This window comes from Abramis brama, assembly GCF_963993115.1.
Source record: "Abramis brama genome assembly, chromosome: 2".
NCBI classification, from domain to species: domain Eukaryota; kingdom Metazoa; phylum Chordata; class Actinopteri; order Cypriniformes; family Leuciscidae; genus Abramis; species Abramis brama.
Genome location: NC_139964.1, coordinates 48,679,644 through 48,692,476, shown reverse-complemented (window position 1 = coordinate 48,692,476; position 12,833 = coordinate 48,679,644). Strand labels below are relative to the sequence as shown.

The window sequence follows — 12,833 nt, the reverse complement described above, 5'->3', positions numbered from 1 at the left end:
GCAAGGACCTTTAGTCTAGCACAGTACATGCAGCAAGGTTTTTTTTATTTATTAAATGGATATATAGACTCGTAAGTGTTCGTACCGTATTAATGTGTCAAGTGTTGATTAAAAAAAGATGCTTCTTCAGCCGTTCCTTGGAAATGGCTAAAGACTTAGCAGCTCAGTTGAGTTATTATTTTCTATCATTTTATTTTTTCTACTTTAGGTTGCAGCAGTCAATGTATGATGCACAGCAAGCTACTGAGAGAGCAAACTGGTATAACTTCACAATTTAATTCCTCTTCTTTTGTTTCTTGTTGTATAAATAACGTACAAAAATTTACTTTTTAAATATAAAAATGCTTTTGGCAGTCTTGAAGAAGCTCTAGAAACATCCAGGAAACAGCTAGAGGAATATGAGGATGCTCTGTCACAGAGAGAAACCCTGATTAAAGAACTCCACACTGAAGCTGAGGTTCATCGCCGTCAGCTCGGTCAACTGGCTCAGCTGCAGACTGAACTCTCCAGTGCAAAAGAAATGAGTGAAGTGAGGAGATATTACACCTTTCACCATAAAACATTGTTAGTACATGTTCACAATACCTTTGCCATGCCAGGTCCTCTCACAATATCAGATATTTGTTTCGTTCTATCAGTTCCTGCAGGCAGAACATGTACTGGCACGGGAACAGATGGAGGAAAGTGAGAGATATCTGCGGTGCCACTTACAAGGCCTCAGGGAGAGAAACCTGGAGTGTGAAGACCTCAAACTAGCACTGGAACAACTGCGGTACAGCATATTCTTTTCTACCCATTTTAGAACAAATATGTCAGAATAAATGGCTTTTTTTCTGATGCTGTGCATCCTCCTCTAAGGCTTGAGAAAGAGTCCCTTCAGGAAGAGCTGGACAGCACACGAGACAAAGCTCGCAGTATGTTGCTGGAACAAGGAGAGCAGATGGCTCAGGCCTCTAATGATGTCATGCTCCTTAACCACAGAGTTTGCTGTCTCACTAGTATCTTAAAGGAATCCCTAACCTCCAAGGTCCTTATGCTTTAAACTCATCATAATTTTCTTTGTATCATTTCGAAAGGTTTTTTTTTTTTTTAAGTTTTAAGTTTCATTTTCAAGTAAAGAAGTGGGTTTTTTATAGTTTGTCAACATACAATAACAACGCTGGTTTGTAAGTTTGCACTTACTATGGAAGTATATTTCAGTTATACAGAAAAGTTTAAAATCAGAAATGACCTAATGAGTATTCTTTATTACAAATCCATAATATATTCCATGAATATTATTGTCATATTTCAGAATATTAATCTAAAAACTGGGTTTTTAGTGCTCTCCTCCCTTTTGCTCTGGTTGGCTCTCAGTGTACTATAAAGTAAAAAAATTACTTAACTTGCTTACACTTTTTTTGTTGTTGTTGTTGAAATAAATAACATTGTTTTGCTGTCTTGCATTGCTCAGGAGTCAGAGTGCTCCGATAAGGCACTGCAATCTCGACATCCTTCCAGCTCTTTTGTGGATTCTGTTATGGTGGCCATGATGAAGACACGGGAACCTGAGGCAGAGTCTCCTGAGGATTCAGGTGTGTTAGTGTTTGGTGCTTGTTTTGCCTTATTAGTTATTTGCATTATTATAATGATGCATAATTTATTGAGGACAACCTTCTATTTTGTGTGAAAGGTTTCTGGATACAAAACTAAAACCTAATCACAAACAGTGTTTGTGTGTGGATGTTGTGGTGAATCAAAAGGCCTTATAAGTAATCTATAGGCCTATGGATTGTTTCTATCTAATGTTTTGCAGAGGAGAGGGAGGTGCAACAAGACGGCATTGGCAGTGAAACCAGTGCTTTTACCCGAATACCCCCAGCTACTCACACTGAAGTGAAAGGTATATTCATTACCGGATTATAACAGTCATATATCAGAACTCAGGTTAGATCTAAACTAGGGCTGTCAAGTTAAATTAGAATTTTGAATATTCGTCAAACTGAAAATAAAAATCCACATTTGAATGCAAAAACGTTGCATTCGAATTGTAGGTGTGCATCAGGCAGTGGTGCACAAGATGCAATTATGTCATTGTTGCGTTTTTTTTGTTTTCGTTAGCCTATCCAGTTGAACCTGCTAGATACAAAACATAGCAGAAATAGAGAAGCTCAATGCGGAAAAGATCTTGGTTATGTCAAAATCGTAACCAAGCCGTTCACACAGAACACATTTTCTATGCTGCTTTTCCATCGTTTTCTTTGTAAACAGGTGCTAGACGGACATCTTTGACAGTTGCACTCGCGTCTCACAAGAGAGTCGCATTTTTAGAAAGCCATGTAGAGTTAAAAGAAGTTCAACTTCTAAAAAAAAAAACGTCTCGAGACTTTTTTTCCATTTCACTGCATGTCATGTTTTTAAACGCAAAAAAAGTGCTCTTTGTTTTCATTTTTGCATTAATACATGATTTTTTTATGTTCATAATTATTTATGCAATTTACAAAATTATATTTTATTTATAAAAGTTAGTTTAAACTTTAAGCACTTTTTTTTACAGACAGTCATGTTATTTCATTGCTTTGAATAAACAATTTAATGTGGTGCATTCATTTTGCTCACTGTGCCCTCTTGTGACCTCAGGAGACAAGCCAAAAGCTTTTTTTCCCCTTTAACTTAAATGATGCCTTGCTACAGGCCTCCCCATTTGTCTAGGGTTTGGAGTAACAATTATTGTAAGTTAAAAGAAAAAATAATGATAAATATAACGAAAAAGTCTGACGGTCACCTCAATCCTTTGATCCAGAAACACAACAATGATCTTTTGAGAATCATTTTTTCAATGATTCTCAAAAGACTTGTCCGATGATTCAGTCTCTCTAAATCCCTCCTTTCCGAGAGCTTTCTCTGCCAATCTGCATTAATGGACACAGTTTCAGGTAATAGTGGCCCACAGCTGATTAGCAGAAGTATTTCAGTAAGACAGTAATAACGTGAGTTTGCCGGAACTAGCCAGAGACCTACACAATATAAAACACAAAACTACGTATTTTTAAAACCTGGTATAAAAAAGTAAAAAATATATATACTACGTATTTTTAAAACCTGGTATAAAAAAATACAATTTTATATATATATATATATATATATATATATATATATATATATATATATAGATATAGATATAGATATAGATATATATATATATATATATATATATATATATAGATATAGATATATATATAGATATATAGATATATAGATATATAGATATAGATAGATATATAGACACACACACACACACACACACACACACACACTCTCACTCTCACTCTACCGGTCAAAAGTTTTAGATCGGTAAGATTTTTAATGTTTTTAAAAGAAGTATCTTCTGCTCACCAAGGCTGCATTTATTTGATTAAAAATATAAACAAAAACAGTCATATTGTGAAATGTTACAATTTAAAACATCTGTTTTCTATGTGAATATATAGTTGTGTAATTTATTCCTGTGATCAAAGCTGAATTTTCAGCATCATTACTCCAGTCTTCAGTGTCACATGATCCTTCAGAAATCATTCTAATATGATGATTTGATGATCAAGAAACATTTATGATAATTATCAATGTTGAAAACAGTTTTTTACATTTTTATTTCATGATGCTATGATGAATAGAAAGTTCAAAAGAGCAGCATTTATCTGAAATGGAAAGCTTTTGTAACATTGAACACTACCCTTCAAAAGTTTGGGGTCAGTAAGAATTTTAATTTTATTTTTGGGGGAAAGAAATAAAATAAATCAGTGATTTTATTAATCAAGGATGAGTTAAACTGATCAAAAGTTACAGTAAAGACATTTATAATGTTAGAAAATATTCTATTTTAAATAAATGCTGTTCTTTTGAACTTTCTATTCATCAAAGAATTTTGAAAAAAAAAATTGTACACAACTGTTTTCAGCATTGAAAATAATAATGAATGTTTTTGAGCATAAAATCAGTATATTAGAATGATTTCTGAAGGATCATGTGACACTGAAGACAGGAGTAATGATGTTGAAAATTCAGCTTTCATCTGAGGAATAAATTACATTTTAAAATATATTAAAATAGAAAACAGTCATTTTAAATTGTCATAATATTTCACAATATTACTGTTTTTTTTTATTGTTTTTTTTATCAAATAAATGCAGCCTTGGTGAGCAGAAGAGACTTCTTTTAAAAACATAAAAAAATCTTACCGATCTAAAACTTTTGACCAGTAGAGTGTGTGTGTGTGTATATATATATATATATATATATATATATATATATATATATATATATATATATATATATATATATATATATATATATATATATATATATATATATATATATATATATGCATGCTGTATGGAGATAGAACAGGAATATATGCTGTATGGAGCAGAGCATATGAGCGGAGTGGAGCGGTGAGAATCTCAGCTCATCGCTCACGGAACTGTTCACCCCTCCGCTCCCCCGCTCAAAGCTACATCAGGCCGCTCCGCTCATTATCGTTCAGCGCTCAAAGCAGTTTGCTTCGCGCTCCACTCAAATCGCCCCCTGCTCGCTCCAAAAAAGGAAAAAAAAAATCTACATGTATATCACTTGTAGCGGTCCCCAACCTTTTTTGCGCCACGGACCGGTTTAATATCAGACAATATTTTCACGGACCGGCCTTTAAGGTGTGGCGGATAAATACATCAAAATAAAATGATACGACCGGCATAAAAACTGGGGTATTTTTTTAAATAGCCTATAATAATAAACGTGAATCCAATGTGTAGGCCTACTAGCAACTTTATTAGCAGCGTCCTCTAACATCGTGCCTAAAAACAACTGAGAAAGTCTGAACACAAACAAAATGCCCCCAAAAGAAAAAAATCTCCATGTTTTCAGTGCTGATGCGTTCATGTAACATGTAAGGGTGGCGCTGCCAATAAAGCACCTAAGAGCTAACAAGCTTTTTTTTTTATGTCTGTGTCGGCTGGAAAGATGCTGACTCGCGATCTTCGCAGTAGTGAACGCGCCAGAGAGAAATGCACATTTCATACGGATTACATAAGAGAGCAGTCTGTTTTCTGTCGTTTTGAATTGTTCTGTTTAAAAGTAGACATTTCAAGCTTTATATATATGTCTCAGGTCTGTGAGGCAAGTAGGCTATACGCTGAGTTTCGGTTCATTAATGAGACAAGCTCCAGGTTCACGCGCCGGCGCCTTCGTGTCCTGATTATTTTCTAATATATTTACTTCTTATTTATTAAATCCAGACAATTGGTTGATGAAACATTGATTAAAATTAAGATACAATTAATACAAAACGAAATTAAATTTAAAGACAGGCTTTGTGCTTTCTGCTTGAGTTCTCAGTGAAAGTTTTAAAGCAGTCTTTTAGTGCCGCTTTCAGAGCGCTCACGTCCGTAACGGAGAACTGTCCCATCCGTAACATTGTTTTTTTTTTTTGTGAAATAAATTTCTAAATAAATGCGACTTATAGTCCAGTGCGACTTAGGCTAGGCCTATAGGCCTATATGTTTTTTCTTCTTCATGGCGCATTTTTTGACTGATGCGACTTATACTCCGGAGCGACTTTTATTAATAGTAGGCTACACCTGTATGACTTCTCATTTTCCTTTTTGAAGTACTTTTTGAACTCCATTATTGAGCCGAGTTTTGACTGAAAATAGTCTACTGTTGATGACTGTGCAAGACAAATGGATTCAGGGTCAGGCTTGACTGAGCATGCTTCAGACTCGTGGTGTGAGCGGAGCGAAATTGGAGCGGGAAATAGGGCGACGCTCCGTCCTTTTGAAATTGCCGCTCTGCGCTCTGTCCAAGATCCGCCCGCTCGCGCTCCCCGCTCGCTCCCGCTCCACTCCGCTCACATGCTCTGGTATGGAGATAGAACAGGTATAGTTTAGTTTAATTATGGTTATAACTTATTTGTCATCTGCTTTTATCCACTATTAATACAAGCCTGCTGTAGCAAACCCCGCCCGAATGATGACCAAAATATACTGACGAGTTCAGTGAAGTTTATTGTACATCACACAAAAGATGAGCGTTAGTTTTACTCCAGAGAATCACTGTAAGAGCTGAATAAACACAGTATAAGAAGTGCGCATTAAAGTCTTATCCATAAACTCTCTCTCTCTCTCCCTTTCATTATCATCAACATACACAGCGAAGTACACAAAACACTCGTTACAACTAACAGTAAACAAATATATACACACCTTTTCAGTGGGTGCTTAATAAACTGGTAAACCTTATATCCGTAAAATGACTCTGAGCTGTCATAAAGTGCGTGCTCTCGCTTTCATTTCTGCCGTGGTCAGTAACATTAGTCCTGTCGCTCCGGAGACCGTAAGCTGGATCACAAACAGTACTGATCCATCCTCGAGTAACAACGAGAGTAAATGAAGACTATGTTCATTCTTACATCCAACAACAAAACACCTCAATCGCTTAGGAGACATTCTTGTCTACAGCTGCTCAAGTGTCGAAACAATGGCAGACTCTGTGTCCAGCTCACTCAGGGCGGGTCTATGCTCAAACTGCAGTGTCAATCAACAGTCGTGGGAGGGGCCTGTGCAAAGTGATGTCACATTGCCCCGAATCTGAGAACAGCTTGTTCTGAGACAGTGCTTATGATTTATGGGGATTATAAAAAAAGCACTGAGTGGATTTTTATCATTATAGGGTTGTGTACACACACTGCCAACACACATTTATGTTCAAACACCATGTAAAAGTGAATTTTGCATAATAGGTGCCCTTTAAGGAATAAGTATTTTGTAAATTCCATTTAAACCTCAGAGATTTGAGAAGCAATCATCAAAAGGTTATACTGCTGTTGTATCGCTGTGGTCATTTTAAACACTGACCCTTCACATCCTCATCCTTTTGAAGTGTTTACAAAGAGAACAGTGTCTTCTCAACTAGAGGTGGGCGATATATTGTTTAGACGATAATATCCAAATTGTTGTCTGGGCGATATGCAAAATTGGGATATCGAATATTTCATAATTTGTACAATCCGACCCCCCAAACATGAAAAGAGCTGAAAGAAGTTAAAGAGAAAACAAATAACGCACACTATAACCTTCTAAACAATTATATGTAGCGATTTTTAATACTGTAGGGCAGTACTATTCCCGGAAGCACCCTCCGAGTGGCCCAGCCCATGGTCCCGTGTCGTCAAAAACGCACATTCATAAGTAGCCTAAATTCGAAATAGTGCGCGCAGAAGCACATGCGCAAAACCGTTTTGTAAAATGATTTAAGAATCAGCAATCAGAGGAGGACGCACTGAAAACTGTAATGCTGTTCTCTTCCTTCATAACTCGTACTGAGAAGGTTTGAGTTGCAGAGGAATTTGTGACTGTTTCACCTGTTCAACCACATCAAAGTTTCGTAATTAGTAAGTCCGTGCTTTTTCTCTTTTTGTTCTTATGTGCTGAAGGGCCGCTGTGCCTTGGTGAAACGGTGTTTGTACGTGAAGAGCTCTTTTCCAAAACGCCATAAACCTAAAAAGCTGCCTCAAAGAACCAGCAAAAGTAATGATTATGAATATGTAAAATATTGCAATAAGATATTTTAACTGTTTATTAATTTCTGTGTCGGCTGCAAAGATGAAGTCGACGATAGGCTATTGACTCGCGATCTTCGCAGTAGGCTAGTGAACGCACCGGAGAAATGCACATTTATTATAGTTTTATTTTGTTTTGGATGGTTTTGTTTAGAACCAGCTTTCTGTAAATATATTTCACATTTTTTAGGCCTGTGAGGCGAGTAGGCTACGGTTCGGTTCATGATGATATAATCTCCAGTTCAAGCACCTTTGTTGTGCTAGCCTATATATACTTTTTATGTATGAAATCCAGGAAATTGGTTAATGAAAAAAATATTAAAATTAAGATACAATTAATACAAAACGAAATTCGTTTTAAAGAAAGGCTTTGTGCTTTCTGTTTTGAGGTCTCTGTGAAAGTTTGAAAGTCTTTTAGTGCCGCTTTCAGAGCGCTCGCGTCCATAATGGAGAACTGTCACGTGTCACGTGTTTTTTCCTCATAAATGCAAACACGAAAAATAAAAGACTAAATACTTTTTTTAAAAGTCAAACCATCAATTTTTGGGAAAAATGATGGATTTATAGCGTTTTGGGGGAAAATGGATGGATTTATAGCGTTTTGAAAATATTTTTTTTTACTTTGAATTTATCATCAACAATATTGTTGTTTGATTTAATAATCACTGTTGCAAGAGGTGCCTAGTTCCATTTTTTTTTTTTTTTTTTTGTAAGTGGAAAAAGTAGGGGCTACCTCAGATTCTGTTTAGTTAGCTCCTTTATTGTTTTTGTTTTTTCTTCCATAGCCTACAATAATAGGTCAAATGCAGCAAGTCAAAATACCAACTGGACCTTCTTTGCCAGTTTGCACAAGTTTCTTTGAAGGATGGCAAAAATATCTTCTGAATATCGATATCGAGATATTGGAAAAAAATATCGAGATATTCATTTTGGTCAATATCTCCTACCCCTATTCTCAACTTGCACACAACACTGCTACAGCGTTTGAGGGCGGGTAAAAGTAGATTGTAAAGTAGATAGTTCATGTGCAAATGTGTTACCCAGTGATGTGTAGCCGTAACAAAGTGGGATTCTAATTACTGACGACTCATTTAGGAGGTTCAGAGTCGATTCATTATTTTGAGAGGCAATAACTTTTTTTATCGTGCACTTTCAGCTTTACAACCTTGCAGATTGTTTAGATTCACAGACAGCTACATTACGAATTGCATGAAAGGTAATATTCGAAAAAGCATAATAGGCACTTTAATTTGATTGAAAACAGCTCAAAGATAACAAAATAGAAAACAAATAAACAGCTGAGTCTTACCTCGCTCCGTCAAACATAAACATAAGCAAAGTTCAAAGAAAATAGCATATGTACATTTAATGATGGCTATTGTCATGTGTTCTCAGAGGAGAGACGGAGCCATGTGTTGGAGCTGTTGTCTGATTTTGGTGAGGCCATCTCAGATCTTCAGTTAACCATAGACCAACTGAGAATCCATAAAGACACAGAGCAGCAGACTCTGAAGCAGACCATGTGAGTTACTCAAACTCAGATTTACTCAGAAATGCTCATTGTTCCAAGGGGACAGGAGAAGGGCTGGCTGATGAATTTAGTTTTCTGATGTACTTGGTTAAAATGCGACACCTGCTAATGTGAAAGATTTATATATAATATGCATATAAATATATAACATTTAAAATGTATTAAATAGTTGTGCCTTTTTTTGTGTGCCTGGTATAAATCAGACACATTTGTTTAATTGTCATTACTTACCCTCATGTCATTCCAAATCTGACATTTCTTCTGCACAGCACAGACTATATTTCAAGAACTTTGGTAACCACTTTTTCCATGTAATGGAAGTCTGTGGGCAGTGGGCACCAATGTTCTTCAAAATATAATTTGTGTTGCGCAGAAGAAAAAGTCATACAGTTTTGGAAAGACATGAGGGCGAGTATAAGATGACTTTTATTTTTAGGTGAAATAATTCTTTAATATAGTGTAAGTGAGCACAAGCCACAAATGACACGCAAACAGACTCTGTTTCATATTTTGCAATTTTATTTAATATTATATAGGTTTTGGGGATAGAATAGGCCTATACAGTTTGTACATTATAAAAAAAATTGTGTCTGTGGAGAGTCCCCATAAAACATGAAAACACAACATGTTTTTTTTCTTAACTTTTTTAGTATAAAACCTGTTTCTATGTAAAAAAACAAAAACAAACACACACACATTTTACCGGGTTTATGCTGTATGATGTGGTTGAGAGGAATTTTTCACCAGGGCATAGCTAGTGCATTTTATTACGTAGTAACAATTTTAGCATTTCCATTTTGCATAAAATAACTCAAACTAACAGCAAGTGAGTAATTAAATGTTGCTCTTGTGATTGAAATTTATAAATGCTTCATAGAGTGTGAACATAAATCAGTTGGAGTGCAACAGAGAAAAGGAGTGCAACAGAGAAAAGGAGTGCAATCCCTTTCTCATATTCATTGTTGGACACCAAATTGAGGTTTTAAATTAATCATTATTAATTGACGTCAGTTGTCACGCAACTGTTTTTATATGTATGGCAGTACAGGATTACTGAAAAGTCAGTGTTTACAAAGTCATCTTCTATGAGGTATTGCCTCACCCCAGCCTGCTGTTTCAGATGTGACCTGCAGGAGGCGCTGCAGGAAGAGTCTCAGAGACGCACACTGGAGGTCTTAGAGCTGAGGCAGAATGTGGACCGTTTGCAGGCTCAGGTGGAGAAGGATGCTGTGGTCCTGCAGCAAAAAGCTCAGGTAAACATTCATCTTGCTGATTACAAGCGGCATTTCATCAAAGTTTCAAAGTTTTCCTTTTTTTTATTTTTATTCAGCGCTCAAGAATATGGAGCATAAGAGGATTGAATATGTGATTACATAAGTCATATGTCTGTCTGTGCTTGAAATAATTTGGAGCAAAATAATGAAACGGGCGTCATCTCAGCTTTGCAGGAAACTTTACTGAACAAGAATTTTTGATGATAAACAAAATCACGTTGAAAGCATAATAAAACAGCCGTAGAGCAGATACAGACTGACGCTCAGGCTCCACCCACTTCCTCCTCACTCGCGCCGCTGCTCATGGGTAATGTAGTTTGTTTGAATATATTGTAAAGGTTAACAACAAAACGATCACAAACATTAAAGCAATTATAATCATTTAACCTTAGTTATAATTATTCAGTGTCAATCAACTGCAACTTAGAAATTGCAACATCCTCCCCCCCGATGAATTTATTCATCTCTACTTATTAATTTCCAAAAGGATACAGTAACTGTACTGGTCTTCTCAACATCATTCCAAGGGAAGTGCGCACGGAACATGCGCGTATTAATCCATCTCTCCCCAGGAAAACCCCTTCTATCTTTCCTGTCTTCCACATCTGCCGTGGCATCTTATCCTCTCCTATAAGGACGACATCTCCCACCTTCAGTGCCTCAGCTTTGGTGTTTACACATTGGTGAGCGGATCTTAAATTCATTAAGTAGTCCCTGCGCCAACGAGTCCAAATTTCGTTCAGCAGCCTCTGACTGTATTTCCATCTCTTTGTCAAGGTTTCTCGAGCAGCTGGCTGAGTGTTAGATGCAATGGGTTTTGGTGGTAAAGATGTAAGTCGGTTACCGACCAAAAAATGAGCAGGTGTCAATGGCTGAGGTTCATTCAATTCGTTGTGAACATAAGTGAGGGGTCTTGAGTTTAGCACAGACTCTACTTCAGTTAAGATGGTGGTTAACTCTTCAAAATTCAACGAGGCTTTACCCAAGATCCTCTTAAGGCATGACTTTGTTGACCTTACAAGGCGTTCCCAAAACCCACCCCACCAAGCTGCTCTCTCGACTATGTACCTCCATGTTATTCCTCTTTCAGCAAAGAAAATTCTGAGATCAGGCTCTTTGATTGACTTCCATAGCTCCTTCAGATCTCGATCTGCTCGTTTGAAGGTCTTCGCATTATCTGAGTATATGACTTTACAAAGTCCCCTCCTGGCTATGAACCTCTTTAGAGCTAAAAGGAAGTTCTCTGTGCTTTGACTTGAGACTAGTTCCAAATGAATGGCCCTAGTGACAGCGCAAGTGAAAAGTGCTATGTATGCTTTACTCGTACCATTACTGGTCTTTACCATGAGCGGCCCAGCAAAATCCACACCAGTAGTTTCAAAGGGAGGAGATTCAATGACTCTATCCCTCGGTAAGGGGGCAGTAGCCTGCCGCGCTGGCTTAGCCTTAAACCTCTTGCAGACGGGACACCTTCCGACTATCTGCTTAACAAGCTGTCTACCCTTCAAAATCCAAAATCTGTCTCTGACTTGCATGAGTGTATCTCTTGTACCAGAGTGCAAAACCTTCTGATGACAGTTTTGAATCAAAAGTTCACAATACCTGTGTTTAGCAGGTAATATCCATGGGTGTTGTTCTCTAAAGGTGAGATCAGATTGCTGCAGCCTTCCTCCCACACTAATCAGGCCTTGCTCATCAAGGAATGGTTTAAGTTCTTTGATCTTTGAGTCTTTATGTACACACTGTCCTTCCCTGAGCAAACTCATCTCTCTTTCAAATGTCTCTTCCTGAGTCCTTCCGATCCAATACACTTCAGCTGTCATTAACTCTTCAGCTGAAAGCTCTCCATGCTTCTTTACACTTGAGTGTGTATTGGTGAGGAATCTCTGTATCCAAGCTGTTATTCTGAGAACAGTACTGAGTTTGCTGTATTTGCTTAGATCAAGCAGAGGCTCAACTTTGTCTGTGCCAATGAACTGCATTGCAACTTGGAATTTAGATCTGAGCTCTACCTTTACCTCTTCCACTGGAAACTCTACATTAGCTGAGACCACTGGATTCATTGACAGGAGAAAATCAGGTCCATTCCACCACAACTGATTATCAATCAAACTGTCAACAGATTGTCCTCTTGTAGGAAGGTCTGCTGGATTGTGCTTTCCGTCACAATGTGACCACGACTCTGGTTTAGTGAGGCTTTGAATCTCAGTTACTCGGTTTGCCACAAAGGGCTTCCATTTCTGCGCTGAACTGCGGATCCAACTCAAGACTATCATTGAGTCGGTCCACATGCTGAGCTGGTTTTCTCCAATCTTAAGAGCCTTTAACAGATTATGGCCTAGCCTGGCACCTATCAAGGCTCCCATCAACTCCAGTCGAGGCAGTGTCATTTTCTTTAGAGGCGCAACTCTGGACTTTGAGGCTACCAGAGTTGAGA

At 37.4% G+C, this 12,833-nt stretch overlaps 1 protein-coding gene across 1 annotated transcript in view; it reads left to right on the top strand.

The window, feature by feature from the left end:
- The window catches only part of spag5 (sperm associated antigen 5), a 41,474-nt gene that overhangs the window by 14,911 nt on the left and 13,730 nt on the right, over positions 1 to 12,833 (top strand). Inside the window, exons 14-21 of the mRNA XM_084097102.1 lie at positions 209 to 259; positions 355 to 529; positions 639 to 772; positions 859 to 1,027; positions 1,454 to 1,574; positions 1,796 to 1,882; positions 8,987 to 9,113; positions 10,243 to 10,375. Of these exons, the coding sequence (XP_083953228.1) occupies positions 209 to 259; positions 355 to 529; positions 639 to 772; positions 859 to 1,027; positions 1,454 to 1,574; positions 1,796 to 1,882; positions 8,987 to 9,113; positions 10,243 to 10,375 (997 nt within the window). The remainder of the gene's footprint in view (positions 1 to 208; positions 260 to 354; positions 530 to 638; positions 773 to 858; positions 1,028 to 1,453; positions 1,575 to 1,795; positions 1,883 to 8,986; positions 9,114 to 10,242; positions 10,376 to 12,833) is intronic.